At 35.9% G+C, this 25,843-nt stretch overlaps 1 protein-coding gene across 7 annotated transcripts in view; it reads right to left on the bottom strand.

Annotated features, from left to right (window-relative positions):
* Positions 1-313: 313 nt before the first annotated feature.
* Positions 314-25,843, bottom strand: part of CYRIB (CYFIP related Rac1 interactor B) — a 124,635-nt gene continuing 99,105 nt past the window's right edge. For all 7 annotated transcript variants that reach the window (XM_036737657.1, XM_036737640.1, XM_036737692.1 and 4 more), the window contains 8 exons: positions 24,180-24,285; positions 21,113-21,249; positions 18,738-18,815; positions 9,635-9,751; positions 6,391-6,470; positions 5,406-5,532; positions 4,202-4,272; positions 314-906 (listed from right to left, as the gene is read on the bottom strand). In XM_036737657.1, coding sequence (XP_036593552.1) covers positions 843-906; positions 4,202-4,272; positions 5,406-5,532; positions 6,391-6,470; positions 9,635-9,751; positions 18,738-18,815; positions 21,113-21,249; positions 24,180-24,285 — 780 coding nt within the window. In that variant the 3' untranslated portion in view covers positions 314-842. The remainder of the gene's footprint in view (positions 907-4,201; positions 4,273-5,405; positions 5,533-6,390; positions 6,471-9,634; positions 9,752-18,737; positions 18,816-21,112; positions 21,250-24,179; positions 24,286-25,843) is intronic.

Here is a 25,843-nt window from a genome sequence, read left to right as displayed (position 1 = left end):
TGATGGGTTTGGGGAGGTGAGAATTCCCTTCTCCCATGTGCTGCACACTCTGGAAGAGGAACAAATGGAAATATGAGGAGTAAGTCCTCAAGAGCTGAGAGCCTCTCAAATCTTCCTCCAGAGCTGACTCAGTAAAACAAGACACACTTAGAAAAATGAAAGCTGATTTTTATTTTATCATCAACAGCCATTCTTTAAACATGAACATGCATACGTATTTTTTTTCTACGCACACATCACAGTTTTAACGTTAGTTAATAAAGGTTAAACACACAACATACATCCTTACAAAAAAAGAGTCAAAATGCAAATGTAAAACTTTAAACAAACCAGTTTTACTAATTAAAAAAAAAAAACCTTTGTGTTGGGTACCATTTTGTACAACACAGTTAATTTAAACATCCTCATCTTGGTTGCACATGAAAAAAGCGGCAATAGAAAAATGAAGTCATTGAGGGTTTTTAAATAGCAGAAATAGGCAGTTTTGCCATGCAGAAGAAGCAATATTAAATATTAGTTTTCCCAAAAAAATCCACGTTTAAAAATATTTAGTTCAAGTCACAGAATTTTTCTCAGTAGAGATCCAAACGCAATGCATAATTAGCTGCCTTAAATGGCCATGTTGAAAGGAAAACATCCCTTCAAAGTTTATAACTTTATTCATTTTGGCACAGAAAAGAAGTTTTAAAAACAAGAACATGATTTAAAAAGGGGGAAGAGGAAAAAAGAAAGAAAAAGCAAGAATGAATGAGAGAGTAATTGCAATCACTAAAAAACTGTGCATCTCAGTCATTGCAGAATACTGTCATCTTCCTACAGCAGGTGCTAATTCCAGGAAACGGTTATTGCAGCATGGATTTAATTTGCTTGGAGGTAGTCTCATCATTCAAATGTTTTGTTGTGTACCTAAAAAATAGAAGCTCAGCAATTTTAGAAATGAATGATTATTTATGTTTGTTTCCCAATGTATTATACGGAGAGGACAAAGGCACATCTCCAGCATTAACTCCACATTTACTAAAGACCTTAACAGGAAATGTATTTGGTTACGTTAACTCACTGAAATAAATCTTTCTTGATAGTAATAAAGTAGAAATAAGAATAAACAATATACTTGTCTTCAAGTCATCAGTCTACTGAATTCATCAGTCTCTTTCCTAATTAAATTCTAGAGGTAGAAAATTACATAATGACTTTTCACCCAAAAAGAAATCAGTTTAATGTTGTTTTTGATTGTACCTATGTATTGTGTTCCAGGTAAAAAAAAAAAAACATGCTATATCAATGAAAATCAACTAGTGTTAAAGAGTTACCAAATGTACTGAGATATTAAATGCCTTGCCCAGGGGTAACCCAGATATTCCTGACTCCAAGGCTAGTTCTCTATCCACTTACAAGTTACGAGCAAATTACTCCTGTATTGTGACTAACTTTTCTCCCTCTTACCTCAAAAATACCCTAGAAATTGTTTAAATTCTCTCAGTATCAAAAATGTTTCCATGTATGAACGTTCTTTGTTCTAAACCAAGCTTACAAATGAAAATTCAGGAACAATAAACAGCTCATTTAACAGTAATTATCACATAATTCTTGCTTTTTTAGGGAATTTAAAATATGATTTTCTTTTCACACATTTGGCATAGACACATTTTTAGAAATAGGCCTACTATAGAAAGCAGAGTCTATGTGTTTACCTCACTGTCCTTTTGGGTATATACTGAATTCCTTTTAGGCTACCTTTACATAATTTTAATTAAAAAAAATCAAGCAGGTAAACTAGAGAAGTAATAAACTACACTTAAATGTATGTATATGCACTACTAAAATCTGACCTACAATTTAAATTGGTATAATTAACCAAGGTAAATCCTTGATCAGTCTCTAAACAATGCAAAGCTGAGCATATACAGCTAACAAGACAGTCTTTAAGCTATGAAATTAAATGGAAAAATAATTTCAACCTTTTTTTGAGTTTACGGTTTAAAATTTTCTATAATTGTACTTCAGAATTAGTCAAATAACGTGACTGGTAAATCTTTAAAGGCAGAACATGTAACTTATATGAATACGCTCTGAAATACAAATTTGTGAACACTCTTTTAACTATAACACATGTTCCTTTCATGTGTGATTTGTGGCCATTAACTTCCATCAAGACTTTAGAGGCATCGGAGGTTTAGGTAAGGGACACATTCAGTATTATCCATGTAACAAGACCAATATTATTTGAAGGTAGAACATCTGACTGTTACTTTTTATTAACGAAAATATAGTGCCTTTAGTTTTAAACTTAGCAGAGAAAGGTAGCAACATTATCTAGCACTGAACCTCAATACCCAATTTTAGCATTCTTCCTCCCAAATGATCTTAGGCAAGTGGTTCATTCAGTTCTTCCATCTGGATAATGTAGCTACAATTTGCTGCCTTTTTTTAATTATATGTTTTCAATCTGAAATACTATAGATGGACAGATAATACAGACAGACAGAGACAAATGAACATATCAACTGACAAATCTATTCTGGCCAGGCTTTTATTTATGCTTCTAGTTTCTAGATAAATTCTAATTTCCTTTCTTTGACTGTTTAGCCCTCAGAAAAAAATAAAGTAAATACAGGCAAGTTACTCTTTGCAGTGAAATGCAGCACTTTAATGGCATATTTACCTTAAAGACACAGCAAACTGACATATTTTATGAACTGGGACCCTAGTGTACTAAATGACTTGAAATATTCCCTATAGTGCCTAAATAGCACCCAGATAATATGGTCAGCCCACCTTAAAAAAAAAACCAACAAAATAATGAAAGTTATTTATAAAATTTGTATTATTTTTCTATTGACTTCCCAATACATAAATGGAGATACAGTTCCCTAAGATATATACTCCAAGTGATAAAGTGAATCAAAAGTAGTATGTGACTTAAATTGGTTTCTTCAATAAATCCTAAAATTTGAATTCAAAGTATTCAATCCTCAAATTTAACTAATCTACTTTATCTAAGTAGTCCCTACTTTTTGCTACTTTACACTCTGTTAACATGCCCATACAATGACACCCTGCTTTCCATTTTCTTAATAACTTACTTATTCCTAGCTAAATAGTTTTAGGCCGCATTTCATTTTACCAATGCAGATCGCCATCTTGTGGTGAAAAGGTGGTGTCTATAAGTTTTCTCTACAAAACTGAGTGATTTGGCTTTATGGTGCATTTAAGGTTGCAACCATGTATAACCTCACACTGAAAGATTTTTTGGTGTTAACTAACTAAAATGAATTAAAATAAATCGGTTCCTTTTTCATGGAATTAGTGCTAGACTTGGAGTCCGAAGACCCAAGCTCAAATCTGGCCTCAAACACTTACTAGTTATGTGAACCTGAGCAAGTCATTAACATCTGTCTCAGTGTCCTCAACTTTAAAATGGGGATAATAACAGCAACTACTTCATGAGTCTGTGGTGAGGATCAAATGAGATCTTATTTTTAAAAGTTACCGCAGTGCCTGGTACACAAACTTATTCTCTTCCCTTGCCACTTTCACATTTGAAAGTTAAAGAGAGGACAGCTAGGTGGTGCAGTCAATAAAGCACTGGCCCTGGGGTCAGGAGCACCTGGGTTCAAATCCGACCTCAGGCACTTGACACTTACTAGCTGTGTCACCCTGGGTAAGTCACTTCACCCTGTTTGCCAGCCAAAAAACAAAAAAAAGAAAGTTAAAGAGGTCCCTTCTAACACTTAAGATCATAAATACGTTTGAAAATATTCCATCACCTTAAGAAAACATATCAGTTATTCCATCCTGAGAAAACATATCTAATTCAACTATATCAGTTTCGGTCTAAAAGGGCATTATGTTATCATAAGGGAAGTCATTTACTTTCCCTTAACTCCAAGGGCCACAAAAAAACAAAGCCAAATCTTCTCCAAAGAGAAAGCAGCAAGCACAATCCAAAGATCTGTCCTAAGCACTCAATGACCTGCAAAATTTAGTTTAGGAGAGTATACACACGGTGAATATTAAAACAAAGTGAGTGCAAATGTCAAACATGGGAAAAATGCCTGTGAAACCAAGGTAGTATTATTATTATTGTATAGTTTTAAAGTTCCATTATTTCCTAACTTAAATATTGAAATTCCAATTTTAGTCAGACTAATGACTTCTGCTATGTTACATATATGTTACAAACTGAAAAGAGAAATACCTGAGAGCATTTAGAAGGCCTTCTACACTATTAGGAGGCTGGTCCTTTAGGACTTTGATACAACCTTTCATCTAGGAAGGAAAAAAGATGGTTATTTTAAATTGCATTTTTTTTTAAACATAAGAATTTTTCAAATTAGTACTATGTAATCAGAGAAAACTAGCATCAATAATACCAAAGAAAATAACAATAAGATATGACTGTTTATAACACTGAAAATAATTTTCCAGTTAGATTTGACAAGAAAAATCTATCTAGCTTCACAATTCTCCTTTTGAGTCAATAAAAATAGGATCCTCAAAGACCCTCTGGTGTGCAATAAGCAAAAGAAAAGGAAAGACAAGCTCCCTGCCTTCAAGGTATTTACAAATTAGGTGGGGACACTATACACACCTGAAAGAAAATAGTCCAAGAAAATTTACAAAATAACACAATATGAAGCTTCCCTCCTGCTAGCCCTATATGATTCCCGCTCTACATATGAGAAGTTGTAAGACTTGCTCAAGGCTGGCAAGTACAAGAAGAGTGCTCAGGTCTCTTTCCACCACATCAAGATGCCTAACAGTAAAAAGCTCATATTTTTAGTGTGCAAACCGAGTACATAAACATTAACAAATTTATATGTAGTCAGTAAAACTGAGGTGGAGAAAAATGTCTGTGAAAAAATCAAATGTTTTGACCAGTATGAACAGTACATGGTGAATAAATTTTCCACCACAGACATCTTAGTTAACTTTTTAAATCTTAGGTACCTTTATATTTTGCAATGACCCCAAAGTATTAAGGATTATACTTGACAGAGAGAATTGTTTACTATAGTTATTTAGTTGGGGGGTTTTTTGAGTTTAGTTTTTTTTTTCTTAACCAAAAAGCTGAAATGGTCACTGTGAATACATTTCCCTACCAGGGAAGTTAAATGAAACACACCATAACTCGATGTCCTACTATGAAAACACTCTGCTGCTGAACAAAATGAAAGAATGAAGGACTGGTTATAAGCCATGCAACAAATTACACATTTTGAATCCTGTTAAAGTCATCAAACACACAACTCTAAGAAACAAACAAAACAAGCTACCAAAGCCTCAAGTCTACAATTTTAAAAGAAACAGCAAAATTCTCAGCAACGTTTATCCTTGAATATTTAGAGTATCATGTATTCAGGAGAATATTACTCGATGTTATAAAGTGAAATGTAACTTACATCAATTTTTGATGTTTTGGCAAATGCTCCCACAGGATGTACATGGTCATAGAGTATAATGACACCCACCATTACTCTCAGACAGAATGATACTGTCTCTTCATTTGTAAACCTGCTTCTATACTCCCTAGAATAGCAGAAGAGATACAAGAGGATGAAGCACAGGACAAATAACGACTTGAATCTTTAAGGTAGAGATAAATGCCTTACCTAGACTTTACATGGCCTTACCTCCCCAATCTGAAAGGTCTTGGTGATTGCCAAAAGAGAAGGGAGTATGGCCATCATTACTGTCTCAGAAATACTGTTTAGAAACTTTCACAATCAGCACCTCACCTTCCACCACCCCGCCAAGTCAGACAGTAAGCTCCTACCCCAGGCAAACTAGTGAATAGTTTGCTACGCTTAATACAATGGCATCTCAATTATGTCTGTCAATCAATAGTAAATCTTAATGAAATGTACCAATTAATATCACACAAATATAGGACATGAATTTCCATTTTAGTTCATTCCAGTCCTCTCTACTCTCCACCATTATGAAATATTTCCTGGAGGATTTTATTCAGCAAGGAATAAGAAAAAGAAGAACAAACTTCTTAACATGGGACCCAAGCGGGTTCTTGAAACACCAAAGAAATACAGCCATGGCCTTAAAAATGAGCAGGAGGGGAGTTTAGTCTTCCCACCAAGGAATAAAGACTGAAAGAATGAGAATCAAGAGAAACAAAAAACCCCCTTTGATAATGACAGGAGCCATAAGACAGTGAAAGGGTGGAAAGCCAAAGAATCATGTCAGAAAAATAACTTTAAATATTCTTTTATTTTAACATTTGAGATGATTATGGTTAAATTCTTTCTCTCAAAGATATATATGTCCTCTGTAGTTTATGAAATATGAATCATCATAGTATTCTTATTATAACTTGGGGGGGGTTGGGGGGAAGAGCAGGAGACTAGTGGCTAGTCACTAGCCAATACTTACGGTGTTTCAAGCATGACTCTGCATACGCTAGCCATGGTGCTTAAACAATCTGTGGTATTTTCTATTGGTAAATTTTTATTCTGCAAAATAGTTTGGAAAATGAAGAAAAAGTCTTGAAAATATACAAAACAAAAACAAAACAAAACTCTTAGCAGTTTAAAACTTCTTTCAAGTTGATTCAATATTCAACAACTATATAGCAAGTGATTACTATGTTCAAGACACTGTGCTGAGTCTTGGCGAAAAAACACAGATAAGATAAATGATATTGGGTTCCTGATTTCACAGAATTTATGAACTCTGACAGAAAAGGAATAATAAAAGAAAACAAAACACTACCAATCCAATTCAATAAACATTTATTAAGCACCTACTATGTGAGAAACCCTGTGCAAAGCACTGGAGGACATATAAACTTTAAATGAGACATAATTACTGCCTTCATGCAAGAGGTAGTGGGATAAAACACATACACAAATAATTATAATATAAAATAATACATTGTAACTGCCTGAGAGAAAGTGCTTTATGACATCTGTTTATTGGGGAAAGCACATTATTTTTTTTGGTTTGTTTTTCTTCTTATTTTTGTGGCAGACAGGAGAGAAAGGTCAGGCAACCTTTCCTGGAGGTCACATTTCAATTGAGCTTCAGAAGATGAGCCAGCAATTAAATTACCAAAATAATACTTTATGAAATTAAAAAAATAGCACAATAAGGAGGAAAGAAAGTTCAAGAATATCCACGGATATTACTCCCAAAAAAAGTAAAGGGGAAGAAGGAGAAAAGTAGAGTACCTTGGTTCAAAACAGCAGCAATTATAAAAGCTATCTAGTATTAGATAGTTTTAGATTAGATTAGAATAAATTTAAAAAGTGAGACCTAGAGACAAATGTACACAGCAGTCTACTGCACGATAACACAAGAACATAAACTACTGGTTGAGAGGTGAATTGTCCAACTATGCCAGAAAAAAAAAAAACTATGCGAGTAAAATTATTAAGCTGTTCATACTCTTTAACATTACACTACTGGAACTACAGCCCAGGGCCATACACAGCAAGAAAGACCCACATGTACAAAAATATTCATATCAATGTTTGTGGTGATTTAAAAGCTGGAAATAAAACTTAAATTCCAAACAGTAAATGGCTGACCAAATTATGGCACGTGAATGCTATGAAATATTAGGTCACAGAGAATGACAGAAGAATTCAGAAAAAAGAAATAAGGAAAGACGGATGTTCAGACCAAAGAAAGTAGAATCATAATGACTACAAGAAAAAAGTCAACATTGAGAAGCAACAAAACTTGGATCCAATATACAGTTTAAAGTTGGCACAATACCAAAGTTAAGGAAAATTCCTTCTTGCAATTAAAAAGTACTTTTTGGAATATATATTGGGGCAGGGGGAGACTAAAAAGCACCTGTTGTGTCAAAACAACATTTATCGATAGTTTTTCTCTTTTAAAGGACAGGTAGGGATTCGACATGCAAAGCTGAGGAAGGACGTCCCAGAAAGAAATATACAAGCAGGAAAGGGCAGCAAACCTTCAGAGAACAATGAACAGTTCAAATGGTGCTCTAGAGTGTAGAACACGTGAAATCACCTATCTCCAAGCAGGAAGGGAATTCAGAAATGACCAAGTCCAACCTGAATCTGAGGAGGCCACACGGCGCAGTGACACGAATGCAGAGTAATGAACCTGGAATCTTCATGCCCAAGTTCAAATCTTGGCTCTGCTACTTACAACGTGTATGACCACGGGCAAATTACTTAACCTTTCTGGGAGTCAGTTTCTTTAACTGTAAAATGAGGTAGAACAGGGGGAGAGACTAAAAAGGGGGTAGAGGGGGATGGACTAGATCTCTTCTAAGATCCCTGTCAGCTCTAATACTTAGGAGCTTGATCCTCTACAGCAGTGGGGTCAAACTCAAACAAAAAACAGGGACATTGTCCTGTACATAAGGATCCCTAAGGGACAAACATTGAGTCATATGTTATTACCTATATATTATCTGTGTACTTATTTTATTGTGTTTTATTTATTTTGTCAGATATTTCCCAATTACATTTTCACCTGGTTTGGGTTGCACTCAGGAATGCAGCAGGCAGTATGGCTGGCCTGCCATGTGTCTGACACCTCTGTTTTACAAAGTACCTTACAAGTGCCAGCCCCTATGTGAAGACCTCCAGCAATGGAGAATCCTGAGGAAGCCCTCTTCTTTTGGGGCAAGTCAAATTATTGGAAGTATTTCCTTGCATATCAAAGTCAAAACCTGCTTTTCTACAATTTTTACCATTGGACCTCTGGCAACATTGTTTTACACCTCACCAATGCCTCTCAAAAGATGAAGAGGAGAGAGAGAATTGCAAATATATGGAACTCTTTGATAGACTATAAGATCCTTGAGGGCAGGGACTATTTAATTTGTCTTTGTATCCTCAGCACCTACCACAGTGGGCACTTAATAAATTTGTATTGATTACAGAATCATTGTGACAGTGAGACTAGAAGGTACAGGATTGGCTCAAAGATGGTGGATAACTTTCTACTGTTTATTAGAAAAGCACTGAACTTTAAACTACAAGGTATCCTAAACACATGAAAAGCAAACCAACTGAACAGATAACGAGTTGACTGAATTTTAGTGCTAAAGAGCTATACTGCAGAGAGACTGAATCTGGGGGAATCTCAGTATCACTGTTTCACAAAGAAAAGGAGTGGGAGATAAGGCTGGAAGGGCAGGGCAATGACTAACACACAAGAGTCAGAACTTTATAGGACGAGAATTAAGAAGCCACTAAAAAGTGACATGACCACATGTAGCTATAAGGAAGACATAGTGGGTGGAGAGTAAAGGCAAAAAGATCTGTTAGGGCAATCAATCAGTCAATGGCTTCCTGGAGGAGATGAGATTTTAGCTGGGACTTAAAGGAAGCCAGGTGTCTAGGTGAATAGTGCTATACTAGAGTGGAGGTAATAGAATGAGAAGGAGATTGAATTTGAGAGCTGAATAGGAACTCAGAAATCATCTAATACAACCAGCACTTTATTCTGTGGATAAGAAATGTGACATCCAAAGAGGTGGAATAGTTTGCACAAATACACATGGAATATCTAGGAATCAGGTCTCTACTTTTCCCACTACACCAAGGAAAAACAACCAAACACAAATTTCAGGGGATTGAGGGGGGTGAGGATGGTGGTGGTGAATAACTACTCCACACAATACACTTACCTCTGATACAAATTTAGTTGTGGCATCACTTAAAGTTTTCAACATTGGGGTTGCCTCGGCATAAAATAAAGACATGCGGTTTGCCAATTCATTATTTACTTCATTTTCTCCTTCTGCCTGTGTGAAGGAAGAAAATCATTTGATTCAACTCGTAAACCTAAGAAGGAAGGAACTTTGGAAGCTATCTAGTCTTAACTGAATAAGACAATCACAACTCTACAACTTTTGTTTGGAAACATCCAGTGAGGGGGAACCAAGTAAGGAGGCTCATATGGCAAGAATTCAAAATCCTTTCCCCTCTTGGTTCCACTCCTGTGGAAAGCCTTTAACATACTAACGTGATTCCTGAAATGTGGCTCCTAGAACTAAACACAGTACTACTGACACGGTCTAACCATACACAGTATGGAACTATCACTTCTCCAAATTAAGAACACCAAGCCTCAATGCAGCCCAAAACTGTGTTAACTTGCCTGCCTGACACATCACACTACTGATTCATGATGATCTTTAAGTCCACTAAAAACCCCTTATCTTTTTCAGATGAATTCCTGACTCTAGCCACGTTTCCCTGGAAGCTCACTCTACTTACTTACTTGCTACATGGTCCGTTTATCTCCACAGTACTTTCTCTACTACCACCCTTCCCGCTCCTTATTATGTGTTTTCCTCCTATTATAATGTAAGCTCCTTGAGGGCAGAAATTGTCATTCTCTGTGCTTGTATTTGTATTCTCAATGCTTAGCACATTTCATGGTATACAGTAAATGTGAATAAACTGCTAAAATGCTGAATAACTGTTTGTTGACTGACTCTCTTATTTTGTACTCATGAAGATAATTATTTTGAACCAAAATGTAAACTTCATACATTCATTTCTCTTAAATTTAATCTTCTTACATTTGGCCCAATGTTCTCTAACCTGTCAGGATTCTTTCGGATCCCGACTCTGCCATCAAATATGTTACCAGCTTTGTGACATCTGAACTTTGTTCAAACTAATGATAATAGTGTTAAATGGCACAGGGTCAACCAAGCACTGATACACAGAACACAGCCCTCAAGAATCCCTTCCAAGCTGACAACTTAATGACTACTTTTTGAATTATTGAGTTCCAAAACTGTCTAGCCCACATCAATCTATGTTTTTTACAATTGCATGAAAAAATTTATCTGCAGAATTCCCATGATCTATCAGTCTAGGAACCCTGTGATAAAAAAAGAAATGAAGTTAATCTGGCATAGTGTGTTTGAATCTTTGACTCTCTGAACTCAGTTTCTTTTTTCTAGATGCTCACACGAGATTTTATACAAGAAATAGTAAAGCTGACTAGCTCATGGTTACGGACTTCATTCTCTTCCATTTATGGAAAATAAGCACTTTTGTCTTTCCAATCCTACACCTCTACCATGATTACTGATAGTGGGCTAGCAATCACAATTGTCAGTTTTCAGTTCCTTAGAATATATATGATGATAATACTTACATAGCACTTTAAAAAATTCTTTAAATATATTCTCATTTTTCATAGCTGCTATAAGAATATATGTTATGATTAACCTCATTATTCTTTAAAACACTATATAAATGCTAGCTGTTAGCTATTATTACAGAAGGGAAAATAAATCGACAGGGAATAAGTGGTACTGGGTAAGTATCACATAGCAAGTGGGTGCTCAAGGCAAGATTCAAACTGAAGTCCTCTAAACTCCAGGGCTAAGGCTCTAATCACAGACATCTTCCTGCTCCCTACAAAAGGGCAGCGAGCATAACTGTTGTTATCTCCTTAGCTTTCCTGATCCTCAATTAGCCATTTTTATCACATCCTTTCCAGCCCAAAGACTCAATCTTTTGAAATGAAAACAAGAAATGATGATGATAATAATGATGACAGCGACGACAATGATGGAGAAGCTGATAGCTACAACTCATGTACCACTTTAAGATTTGTAAAGTGCCTTACATATATTATCCCATCCATTACAATATTGTGATGTAGGCTTTCCATTTTACAGGCAAGAGCTGAAAAGTTCTGCCTTCTCTGCACTTTGGTTATTGTCTCATCCACCTCAAGACATAGTTATATCTATCATATTTTCTTTGGACCTTTCTCTTTCCTCCAACATAGCTAAAGAACCTCTTTTTGTTAGGCATATTTTACACTTTCAGCTCATCCCAAGCTGATTGCTCCAGACAGTATTCTTACAGGAAAGAATCCATCACCTCCACTTGCTTCCACCTTCTGTTTGTATCTCATCCTACCAATTTTCAGTGATACCTATGTGGTCATATTTGGCCCCCTGTATTAGGAGCTCTACTTCATCTTGCTTGTTACTCATCCTTGGTACCTTTACTCAGATGGTTTTTATTACCGGCTACTTTCTTGAATTTTTTTGCCTGGGTATTTCTAGGTGCTTCTACTTCTATTGTTTCTAAATCCCTACACTCCATGTTATCTAGCTTGGTAGATAGACAGAGGCAGTTTTCTCCATACTTCCTTTCAGTTTAAAACTTTCTGATTAGATTTGCAAGACTCCAAGAAAATGCTCTCATCAACTCTTATTGGGGGTATTCCATCCATGGTCTATACTTTTAAACAGAGGTCCATAAATTCAAATTCTATTCTCAGAATTATCTTATCAGCTTTTCACATCACAAATCTACCTTTCCTTTTTGGATTTCTTGTCTTCAAAGGACAGGAAAGATGGAAATAATAACTGTGCCCCTAAGCTTTTCTATATTTTTGCTCAAGATGGAAAATTTTTGTGCTTTATAGATTCCTTCTGGAAACTTCATTTGTGCCCAAGAAAATCCCCAGAAATCAATTCATTTGACAAACCAACAGTCAATCCACTTGGCAAGTACAGGAAGGACTTTGTTATATCTTGGATAAATGATCCAGTAAGCCACTATGCCCCTCTATTGTTGTTAACAGTTTGTCAAAAGTGGATGATCAATATACCTTGGAGGAGAATCAAACACAACTATCCATCTCTCTATTTCCTTACTGGATGAACTCTCCTCTGACAGCACATAGTGATACGCATCACTACTGGTTAGAAGGAAGAGGGCTGCTTTCTCTTCAAAAAGACTTTTAGGTATAGCTCCAAATGATCCTTTTTCATCCCCTTTCTCCTATTCTCCAACTTCCTCACACAGGTCAGGATTCTCCTCTACTTCTTGAGATTCTTTTTCTTTCTTTCTTTTTTGGCTGTCATATTGAAGCTCTTCAGGTTTTATAAAGGAATACTTCATTCCCCCTGGTAATTTAGAGAGTAGAAAAGTCCTCCTTTAGCCCCTTTGCCTGTTATTAGAGCATGAAAATTACATTCAGAACACAAAGAACAATTTCTTGGAACTGGCGAGACACAATACATTCAGTGTATGATGTATACTCACTCTACTTTCCATACCTAAACTTCATATCCTTAGTCACTATCTTTATTGGAAAACGACTGTGACAAACTGCTAGTGGGGTTTCTCAACTCCAGAGTTGTTACTCAGCTCCTTTTCCCTTCTTCTAACTACTTATAGTTTATCTTACCAATTAATTACCATCTCTCCTCCTTCAGGTTGAGTCCTTCACCCCCTTCGCTCCTTTACTTGGTCATCCTTACTTCTCTACCTTCCCTCTCTTCTACCCTTACCTCCACCTGTTCCTCCATCCTTCACTTCCTCTCTTCCACCTCCTATGTCCTTTTTCTGTCCTTTCCTCCACCTTTCCTTCCTCCTTCTAGAACAAAAAGTGCTATGAACCCTGATTGAGTACATCCATCAATCTTGAAAAAAATTTAATTTGTTGAAAATCACTATACTTGCTGACCTGGTTAAAAGTGGTCAAGGACTTAACTGTGTATTTTGAAAAGAAATTTATTAGCTTGGCTTTATATTCCTAATAGGTATACCACAATTACCAATAAAATTAATACTTTTCTAAAACATATTACAAAACAGTTACCAATTTGGAATTATGCCCTAAAAGTCACTAAACCGTACATATACTTTGCCCTAGTACATACCACTACTAGACCTATAACCCAAAGGATCAAAGAAAGAGGAAAAGGTCCTACATGTACAAAAACAGTCACAGCAGCTCTTTCTTGTAGTGGCAAAGAACTGGAACATAAAAAGGTGTCCATCACAGTATGGCAAATGAATGTAATAAAATACTGTTGTGCCATAAAAAAATTATGAATGGGATGGTTTCAGGAAAATCTGGAAGACTTGTATGAAAAGATGCAGAGTAAAATGAGTAGAAGCATGGGAACAATTTATATAATGACAACACTGTACAACTTTGAAAGACTTAAGAACTCTGCTTAACACAATAATCAACTATGATTTTAGAGGAAAAATGAAAAATGCTACTCACCTTCTGAAAGAGAGGTGATGGACTAAATATTCAGAACAAGAAATATATTTTTGAACATGGCCAATATGGGAATGTGCTTTGTTTGATAACGCATATTATTAGGATTTTGTTTTTCTTCCTTCCCAGCCCACTCCCAAACCCACTCCAGGGGACGGGGCAGTGGAAAGGAAAGAAATAATGCTTGTTAATTTAAAAAAATGTAGTTTAAAAAAGGAGGAAGGGAGACAGAAAAGAAAGGAAGAAGGAAGGAAATATAAAGAATATATTAGATAAGACTGCAATGTTGAACACATCTTAGAAAATAAAAACCAGGTAAAAAAAATTATGTAACAAATAGACTTGGGAAAATTAATTCTTAATTTGGCCGGAGATGGATGTGAATGCTTATCTTACAGGATATATCCCACTGAATTCAACAAATATTAAAAATTTACTCTAGAGAATATAGAAGAAATGTAAAGAGTCAGCATGGCATAGTGCAAAGAGTTATCGATTTGGAGTTCAGAAGACCTAAATTCAAATCCCACCTTTGCTCCTTACTAGTGGTGTGACTCTGCCTAAGTCACTTAATGCTTTCAGTGCTCTAGGCTACTCTCTAAGGTTTAATTTACAGAACTGTGTTGGTAACCAAAAATGGGCTCCTTAGCACTTAGTTCAACAAGTGCCCTTGAATAGTTTGGCTTTTGTTCCCTTTGAGTAATTCATTGAGCCTTACTAGGTGCTAAGCCCCAGGCCAAAACCCCTATTAGGTGTAAAACCTTAGTGGGTGTGGATTGGTAACTAAGGTGGGGCCCAAGGTGGGGCTAACTCCAGGGAGGGCCTAGTTTACACATCTGGGACAGCAGAGGCTTTTAGACCACTTGGGTTTAAGTCCGCCTCTTTGTGATGATTCTAGGTCACGTGGGTGAGTTGCATGTGTGACTCACCCCTGACACTGAAAAAGATATAAAAACCAGGGGTTGGCTGTCTGTTCTTTGGAGCTCCTCCTTACAGTAGTGGTGGCATGTGAGGGCCAGCCCTTGTTCTGAGCTCCCGGGCTGAACCTAGATGTTGGTAACTATGAATCTGTATTGGGTCTGTCTGTTGATGTTTATAATTTGTTTGTATGTTGCTCTTTAGTTCAGGGTGCTGGCCTTCTCCCCTGAACTAAGTGACTGATATTTGTATGCTGAATTAAAGTGAGCTTGTCAATCCCTTCACCTTGCTTTCCTTAGTTAAGCAGATCAAAAGAACCTGTGCTGTTGGCAGCTTTCTGGGTGCTGGCTGTGGGTGGATCTTACACCCCCACAGAAGCTGCTAGCTGGATTGTTGAAACAAGAACCTGATCTGAATTGGTAGAGGAAGTTCCACACCAAAAAGACCTTTTACACTGATAAAAATCAAAGGTTTGGGGGGAAAAATTATCTATCATAAGATTGTCTTGTCCCCAAACATTCTTTTTAGAATATCTGACCGGGGGAAAGATGAATGAACAAATTACTCAGGAAAATGCTATGTGCTTGACCACCATTTTTTAAAAAATATATACAATAAAGAAGAATAGATTGGAAAACATGTTGTGGGCAAACATGACAGATTAAAACTTGACATCTACAATACACTTTAAATCCTTCACAAGCCAGCCCCCAAAATATTTAACCTTTCCTCCCACTCCTATAACTAGTGGCTCCCTATTACCTCTAGGATCAAATATAAACTCCTGTTTGGTTTTTAAAAACCTTCACAACCTCGCCCCTTCTTTTCTACCCTTCCAGGTTATCTCTTACTTTACTCCCACATCCACATACTCTACAATCCAGTGACAATGGCCTCCTTGGTATTCCTAACACAGGACACACTCTCTATGCACTCCAAGCATTTTCACGGGCTGTCCTCCATACCCAGAATGTTCTCTCCCCAGCTCCACCTCCTGGATTCCCTAGCTTCTTTCAGGTCTCAGCTAAAATCCCACCTTTGCAAGAAGCCCTTTTCTTGGGGCTTCTCAATGCTACTGCCCTACTGCCTTCCCTCTGAGGAGATGACTTGCAATTTAACCTGTAAATATTTTTTATTTAGTTGTTTGCATGTTGTCTCCCTATTAGATTACATGCTCCTTGAGCAAAGGGGCTGTTCTTGCCTTTATTTGTATCCCCAGAGCTTAGCAAACTGCCTGGGACATAGAAAGCAATTAATGTTTATTCAATAGCCTTCACTCTCTCACTTTGTGACTTCATCAGACCAGACCTCCTGCTGACCATCGTTATCTCTATCTATGCTGTTGACTGCCTGATCTAAATATCCAACCTAGGAGTTTCTCCTGAGCTCCAATTCCATTATCACCAACTACTTTGACATTACCAACTGGATGTTCTGTGGACATCTCAAACTCAACAAATCCAAAACAGAATTCATTATTTTTCCCTCAAATATACTGTTCTTCCAAACTCTCCGACTTCTATCTATCACAAACCCTACACTATCCTTCTACTCTCCTTGGTTCATAACCTCGACACTATTGATTCCTTACTCTCCCCTCACCCAACATATCCTTTCAGTTACTAGATCATATTTCCTCTAATCTCCACACTTACGTAAAACCACTTCTCTCCACTTACATGGTCACACCCTGGTTCAGGCTCTTAAAAAACTCTTATCTAGACTATCAGCTCTCCTAATTGATCCTCTGGCATCAAATCTCTCCCCACTCTAATCCATAATCCATATAGTTGCCAATTTGATTTTCCAAAAACACTGGTCTAGCCTTGTAACTTCCCTAATTTTAAATTTTGATGTCTCCCTATGGCTTTTAGGATCAACTACAAAGTCCTCTTTTTTAGTTTTATAACCCCTTGGCAACCTGGCCCTGACTTACCTTTGTCAACAGGCAATCATGTCACAAAACTTATGTGAAAACCAGGTTTATCACAAGAGAAATGAACATGCACACATCAAAACTGATACAGAAGTTGGCATATTTATGACAGCAGGACAAAGGAAGGGATACCAGGAAGAGGCATGGTATGGGAGGGGGAAAAGTTCAATAAAAGTGGGGGAGAAAACCTCCTGAAGGAGAGAAGCAAAGTGATGGCAAAGTTCTCTTTGGGAACTTCTAGACTATGAAGATAGGATGGTCTGCATATCTACCGGGTTCCAGCTGCACAAGCTAATTTCCCAGCTATGCACAAACTGGCTGACTCCTGTCTTGACTCCCAAGGACACACAGGGAGTTCAGTTTGGGATGCAAACAACAAATCATGTCAGCTGGAGGGGGGCAGGGAGGAGAGGGGTGCAGCAGTCCTTGACATACTCAGGGCCTCCTGCATGCTCGGGTAAATATGGCAACTCAAAAAGACAATTTCGGGGGACTCCTAAACAGTCCTTAACACTTTACAGCCTTATATTCGACTGCTTTCCTTTCTGTGACTCTAGTCTAGTCAAAAGAGTCTTCTTGCACATTACTCATCTCCATCTCTGTGCCACTGCACTGGCTGTCCTCCAACTTAGAATGATGTTTTCATGTTTACCTTTTACAATCGTTTGTTTCCTTCAAGACCCAGTTCAAGCACCACATTCTACATGAAACTTTCTTGATCTCCCCAACTCACAGAGACTTCTCCCTCAAAATTCATTTGTATTTATTTTGTACATTTTCTATATGTACTCACTTATGTGTATTTTGTCTTTTCTGACAAAAGTAAGCATCTTCTGGGCAAGGCCTGTTTCATTCTTACTTTTTTTATCTTTAGCACCTAGCAGAGTTCCTAGAACATAGTAGGCACTAAATATTAATAAATGTTTGCTGATTGATCATAAATTTATACTGGACCTTTAGTGTTGCTCTGGAATCCTTTATTTCTCACTTTATCTCCTGTTCACACTCCCTACGGAATAAATCTCTCTGGTTCTCCGTCTCTCTCATTCCTAAGTCCACACACACACACACACACACACACACACACAAATGTGTGTCTGTGTGTGTGTCTGTGTGTGTGTCTGTGTACATACATACACAAAGAGAGATACATTTACACATATACATGTCATACATCCCTCCCCTGGTACTTTAGTAAAACGTAACCTTAACAGGAAAGACTGTCACATTTTCATCTTTGCATCCAGCCTAGTTCTTGAATGGTTGTCCTTTGTTCTCAAAGAGGACCAAAATGACATCACAATGTTAGAGTCAACTTACAGTGTATCCTTATTTTTCTAGTTATATAAAAGTGTTGTTTAGTTTAGGTTGTACACAGGGGAATAAAAATGAAAAACTGGTGACCGGCCCTCTGGCCAGAAGTGCATGCCATGTCATTTTCTAAATCAGAGCTAATGAAGGTGAACTGAGAGCCTCTAGTGTGCAAAGTCTTATTCTTCCTCAGCACCACTGGTACTGTTCTCTCTTCCCATGTCAGTCTGTCTCAGTAAGTTCTAAAAGTGTAACATAGAGATGTTGCTATTGATACCTTTTTACATAATTCATATGAATTTTTAGCAGATAAAATGAAATAGTAGACAGTTTCTCAAAACAGAAGTGCTATATTAATACAAAATCATATTATTCTCATTACTGTAGTATTAATAAAATTTCAAATTGTGGGAGCTAAGATGAAAAGCAGATGGACATATATGGACCATATGTTTAGTGTGTCCCCTTCCTCTCACCACAGCTGTTGCTGTTCATAACTATTATCACTATTAAAAGCCTTATTAAAAAAAGTAGTCCCTCTGATGCTCTTTTCCAAGTAGGAACTTACTGGAACATTATTGATCCTCATACGACTCAGTGTTCTTCTGTAATAGCTGAAATCATTCTGTATAGCAGGATTTGTCATCTAGAACATAGAGTTACATTAATAAATATGTGATAGTATTCATATAGCAAGTATTAACCTAATGATTTACTGTAAAGTTACTGGATGCCTCGTGATATGGTCTAAAAGTAATTTATTCCATCTAAGTTCAACACCTCTCCTCCCTCCAAAATCTTTATACATAAAATAATATAAATTTAGGTAATCTTCTAGTCAAAAATCCCCTATTGTCCCATAATTTTACCTAGATTACTGAGAACCTTTATGAAAGTGATTTATCCTTTGGTAGCAAATACATATGCACATCAGATCTCCCTCCCCTCCAAATGAATAAAATTTAGAAGGATTTGAATTTGCATTACAGTGATGTTCCAGTGAATATAGTTTATGGGCTTATTAAGTTTAGTATATTTAAATCCAAATAAGGTGACTCTCCCTCAAACTAGAACTTGAAAGTATTCTCTGTACTGAGATAGCAGCAATTAAATTCAGCAAGGTGCCAATCTAGTCCAGTAACAAGAAGTTTGACACAATGGCTAACAAAGCACTGGATTTGGAGTCAATGGATCAAGTTTTAAATTCCGAGTTTGCCACTTGCTCCCACTGTGACCTTGGGTATATCATTTAACCTTTTCACTAGTTTTCAAATATGGAAAATAAATGGGGTTTGTGCTACACAATTGATAATTACATGGTACTCTAAAGTTTACAAAATGTTTTACCTATATTATCTCCTCTGAGCTTCCTTCATTTTAAAATACAATAAAAATGTAAGATAAGCACTACAACTATACCATTTGATAGATGAATCTGAGCCTGAGACATTATATACACAATCTAGGAACATACAGCTAGTAAATGTCTGGGGGTGGGAGATGGAGATATGAACCCAGGTATTGCTGATCCCAATTCTAGAGCTATTCTCTACTTTATGACACTGCCTTTAAGTTATTTCACACTTCTAAATCTATAGTCAAATTAGATATGACAGGAAACATATCCTAATTATTCCCCCTAAATCTAGACTGTCACCTCTCCAATCCATGCTCCAAACAATGCCAAGCTGATATTAATAAAGCATATATCTGATCATGTCACTTTCTTGCTCTGGAAGCTACAATGGCTCCTAAGTGCCTATGGAATACCATATAATTTCCTCTGTCCTTTAAAGACCTTTATACAATCTTGCTCCAGTCCAGTCTACTGATTCAGATTTATCAAATATTACCTCTCTTCATGCACTCTATTTTCCAACCAAGATAGTTCACTTACTGTCCCTCACAAGTGACACTCTATCTCTCATCTCTGTGCTTTTGTCTCATTACTGGAATACACTCTCTCCTCACCTCCGACCCTTAGAATCCTTAACTTCTTTCAAGTGCCACCTCCTTGATGAGGCTTATCCCGAATCCTTAAATCGCTAATCTCCTTTCTCCCCCTAGTCCCCCCACCCCAATTTACTTTGTGTGGGTATGTATGTATGTACATATGTATATGTGTGTGCATGCGCAGGCTATTTATCTGTTTATGATGTATCTCATCAATAGAATATAAACTTTTTAAAAGCAGGAGCCATTTTGGTTTTTGTTTCTCCAACACCTAGTACAGTAGGTACTTAATAAATGCTTGCAAGTTTGTAATACGACAAGGAATTTATGTTAGGCAGTGAGGCGTCATGGATAAATGACCAGCCCTGAGTCAGGAAATCTGGATTCTAATCTTTCCTCTGAAAATACTGGCTGTGTGACCCCTGTCAAGTAAATTAACTTCTCAGTGGCTAAACAACATTCTAAGACAAGTTGCCAAATAGTTGCTGAGGTACATTGGTAGAAGGAGTTTCCTCACAGGAAGCTGCCTACACCAATGAAATCACTTAGGGATGAAAATAATGGAAAAGCACACATACAGACACATGAATATAAACACACATATGTGTGTGTGTATATATATATATATATATAGAGAGAGAGAGAGAGATAAACACACACCCATACACTCATATATTCAAGAGAAAATTAATGTCACCCCATTTTGCAAATGACAAAACATAATAAAGTTAAATGAAAAAGCTGTGTGATTTAACTTTGGTCACACATTTCTATCAGAATTACCACCAAGATTTTATAAGTCTTTTTTTTAAGATTTAGGCTTCCTGGGTCTGTTTACCACAATTTCCTTTACATTCTAGTCCTAGATTCTGACAAAAGTGAATTAAAATAATCCCCTTAAAATGCAATTATTTGTTTAAGTCTACAGATTTTCTCTATTAATGAAATAACTATTAATTTAACAATATTCACAAAAAGCAAAAATTCTACCTTGAGTTCATCAAATCGGAGTGTGAAATGAAGAATCTCTGCAAACTGTTTAGCAAGAGCCTGCTCTCGCTCTAGGTGCTGTGTTGGAGAATATGGGGTACTTGTCAAGGCTCCCAGAAGACCTCTCAATGCTGCCTCTTAAGAAATTAAAAAATGGAAAGTTCTTTGTATTTCTTTGATATTTATCACCTAAAAATATAATCCACAACAGTGTTTTAACAATTCTCCCCCCTCCCAAGCTTTTAAACACATATTAGCAGTAAAGATAAAATATTAATGTAAAAATTTTTTAAATGAGAAATATTAATCTTATAATAAAATAAGAAATTGTTTATTTCAATTCAAAAACCCAATCAGAAATGGAATATTTCCACATTTCAAAAATAGAATGAATTAATTTAACTTTAAAATGCTATACACTTAATAATTCAAAGAAAACATTAAACATGTTGACTAAAATACATCTACATAAAGTGAAGCTTATTTCAAAGTAATTCTTTAAAAAAAAACCCTAAAACATAGACTTTGTGTATTTATATCATGATCAAAATATCGAGAGTTCTTTCTTAAATAGTTATTGTCTACGCAAATTGAAATAAACATGTACAAATTTTAGTTTAGATAGTAATTGATCTCATACCCTAAAGCATTCTAAGCTTTCCAAGATAAATTCTACAAAAATATTTTCATGAGGAAGTTGTGCATAATGGTATGGGAAGATTTAGATGATAAACTTATTGGACAATACAATGTCACCTTTTTCTTTTACTATCAAAAATTGTTTTCTTTCATCCATTTAGTGTAAGGAAAAGATAGGCTTTTCTTATCAACTTTTTTTTTTCTCTTCAGAAATGGATTCACTCTGAATAAAGTATTCCATGAATGAGGAGGTATGTTATAAATATGTAAATTAAAGTGCTATACTTTTAGAATATCATGTTAATAACTATCACAGCCCTTTCCTCTAAAAGGTTAAGTAATAAGTATCAAAATACTGATTTACCTTTACTATTGCATTATATCTTATCTAAACAAAGACCTAAAATCAACTAGCTAGATCAGAGATAAAAATAAAATAAAGACTTTTTTTTTTACTAGACCTGTGATTTCACTGGTATAGGCCATTCTGAGTAAGGAATGATACTAATAAAAGTTGGCACTTTATAGTTTTAGAAAGTTGACTGATATACTGAGAGGTTAAATGACTTGCCTAGGGTCACACAGCCAGTATACAGCAGAGGTAGGACTAAAACACAGGTCTTTCTGACTCCTGACTTCTGACTCTACAAACTACACCATGTTTCCTCACTAAAGAACTTACCGCCATGATTAATTCAAGTCATATCAATAAATGGCAATTGTAGAAATAAAAAAGACAGAATGCCATTATTCAATGACTCCTACTTTATATAAAGTAATAAAATCTGGAATTATTTAGTTCATAGTGTACTGATTAATAAGTTTCCTATTAAGACCTACAAACTGTATTTCAAAATTTAACAGCCATAAATATAAGCCCCCCACTGGCCAGGAGATTTAGAAATATTTCTATTTAGGGGACAGAGACGATGGATAACTTCAAAAGTTAATGAAAAGAATGCCCTACTACCCCTACTAGAAATGTCCATTTCAAATACAGCTGCTTCCTAATCACTTTAATTGATGAAGCTGAACACACAAGGATTCCTGTTAAAAGCAACACCTAGCTCTGCAATTCTTAATTACAAACAGAAACATGAATTCCCATAAAGCTTAGTTCATTATTCACCGAGTGACTCCAGATGCCAAGTTGAAGGCATCTAAAGACACTCTTTGTGTCTGAATGGCATTTGAGTCCAATTTAAAGTAGTATAGTATCAACAGGAGCTTGGAAACATCTGAAGTTAGAACTTGATGATAAGTAGCAATCAAAGACTTAGTAAACAGATTCTGGGACTGAAAATACAAGAAATTATAGAAAATACTAGAGATGCAATGTGAATTAGATTTATATTTTAAAAACAAATGTAAAATGAGAATACTTTAAAGCTCAGGAAAATATCACTTTACCATTCTTGGTAGTATAGACAAAGAGATAATATTTACATTCAACTTCTACCCTCACTATTATTCTATTTTTATGCAACATTTTAATAAACTGCTCTATAGTATAAAATATAAGTAGTAATTCTCCAATCTTCTGAATTGAAATAATTTTTAAAATGGCATTTCATATTCAATGTATAATCCATTCATTATGGCTTCTATCATTTAAAATGTGCATGTGTATGAAAGGTTTTTATCCTTCTATTCTCTCTAACTTACATAGTTACTTCTTCAAAATTATATATCTCTTAAATTATCCAAAAAAATAAATGACCAACTGCCTCCAAATAGAAAAGGATTTCAAAGAAAATAGCTCATGGTGTCATGATATGCACTCGATGCCATTTTACCTTTTCTGATCTTTATTAGACTACTACAATTTGATCTCGCCATAATAGAAGATGAAGTAGCAACATGTGGGAGAGGAATCAAAAAGAATTTTCTCCCCTCCCTCCACCAATCCCTGGCAGTTTCTTTGTATAATACAGGGCAAGACAATAAATGTCTCAGCCTTAGAATCCCAATTCATGGCATAATCCAGCACGTTTGGACTAACCTCAGGAATGATTCTGACATAAAATTTATACAATCTAGAGTCATACAAAATCCAATTTCCATACATGGAAGAACTGTAATAATGTGGCAGAAAAGGGTGACATTATGCTATGAACTTGCCACAATAGAACCTCTTTAGCTTGCATACAATTAAGTTGAAGCCTTGTTAGAACAATTAAGGTTAAGTCTTGTTAGAAGAACTAAGAATAGGGCTCCTGTGCAAATCACACATTTCCATCAAAGTATTTCAAGAAAACTAATAATTAAGAAAGGTGGGGCTGATGAGAGTACAATGTATTTAAAATTGCTTAATACGAAAATTTAGCCAAAATTATCAACTTCAAGTTTAAGAGCTCCATTTAACATCTTTAGTAATAACTATTTTCCTTATTGGGTTACTTATTTATTTACCATATTTTCAACTTACCTAACCTCTGAGAAAATTCATAAAATTTCTTTAGTTTGCCTACTAGTGGAATAACTGCACCCCATGCCTTCTCTTGCAACTTCTCATCAGCTGGATGCTGTATTGCCTTCAAAATTTAAAACAAAATAGATAAAAGTTAGATTTTTTTTAAAAAATACAACTGTGCAGTCTTTTAATGGGAAGTGCTTTGTAACACTACTCTTGGAGCAATTTGAAAATTCTTCACTCTTCTTTCTCAATAGAAGTTTTCTTGTTTATGAGGTATTCAATGTGGCTCATTGCACAGGGGAAAAAATGCTTGTAGATCTGTTTCAAACTGACACTAAACTCCATCAATGGAGAATCCAATACAATTTCTTCACATAACACTTTCATTTTTAAAAATCTAGCAATTACACTGAAAACTCCACTTGCTACTATGTTGCTACAAATAGGTTTGCAATGTAACACATCTTCCTTAACATATATTTCAATAACATATCATACATACGTAACTGCATAAGCATCTTTAACTTCATTTGTTCATCCATTTGTAAGGCAAGAGATAAAGGTTCTAGGTTCTTCTAAATTGATCAAAAGATCTTTAGACATATATAGGCAATTCTCCTTCCCCCTCATTATCTGCAAGTGGATTCATTCAAAGTTTTACATATGATTTGCTAAGCATCATTTCAACAATAAAAAAAAAAGCTTAAGGTAGGGCCAATTTTTTTTTCTCTGGAATGAACAAATCTGTACTTAGGCTTACATGAGATAAACAATCCTTTAAGTGTCATATACTTTGTTACCAGCAAAGTTTATTTTTACTTATCAAGAGGAAATAAGTATTTCTAGAAAAAGTTTCTCTTGTTTTGCCAATTTATTCTTCATGCATATTTTTAAGTAGCGATTTCAATGTATTAAGCCTCATGCTTGATGTTCGTTTGGTTAGTTTTTCAGTCGTGTTCAATTCTTTGTGAACCCGTTTAGGGTTTTCTTGGTAAAGACCCTGGAGTGGTTTGCCATTTCTTTCTCCAGCTCATTTTACAGATGAGGAAACTGAGACAAACAGGGTTAAGTGACTTGCCCAGGATCACACAGCTAGTAAGTGCTTGAGGCTAGCTCTGAATTCAGGAAAAGAAATATTTCTGACTGCAGGCCAACCACTCTATCCAATGAACCGAACCACCTAGCCATCCAGGACTCATAGCAGATGCAGCTAAATATATTCATACAAAAAAATAAGCATAGCAGTCTTTCCCCATCATCCTACACATTGCTGCTGAATGGTTTTCCTTGTACATAGTAACTAACCATGCCATATCCCTACCCAATCAACTCTAGAGGCTCACTACTGCCTCTAGGATAAAATATTAAACTCCTCTGCTGAGCTTTTAAAACCCATCACAACCTGACTCTATCCTATCTTTCTAACTCAACGAACATCACTCTTCTACTCTACTCCAGTCAAATTGGCCTTCTCCTTCTCTATCTTTGCAATGGTTAAACCCCAGTGCAGGGAATGCACTGCCTCTGAACCTCTGTTTCATAAAAGTCCTCTCTTTCTTCAAGATGCAACTCAAGCACCATCTTCAACATGAAATATTTCCTCATCTCCATAAGTGTTCATATCTTTTATCCCAAGCTACTTTATATTAATTTGCATTTTCACTGTATACTTATTC

This window comes from Trichosurus vulpecula, chromosome 1 (genome assembly GCF_011100635.1).
Source record: "Trichosurus vulpecula isolate mTriVul1 chromosome 1, mTriVul1.pri, whole genome shotgun sequence".
Taxonomy (NCBI): domain Eukaryota; kingdom Metazoa; phylum Chordata; class Mammalia; order Diprotodontia; family Phalangeridae; genus Trichosurus; species Trichosurus vulpecula.
This window is presented reverse-complemented; position numbering and strand designations above follow the sequence as displayed.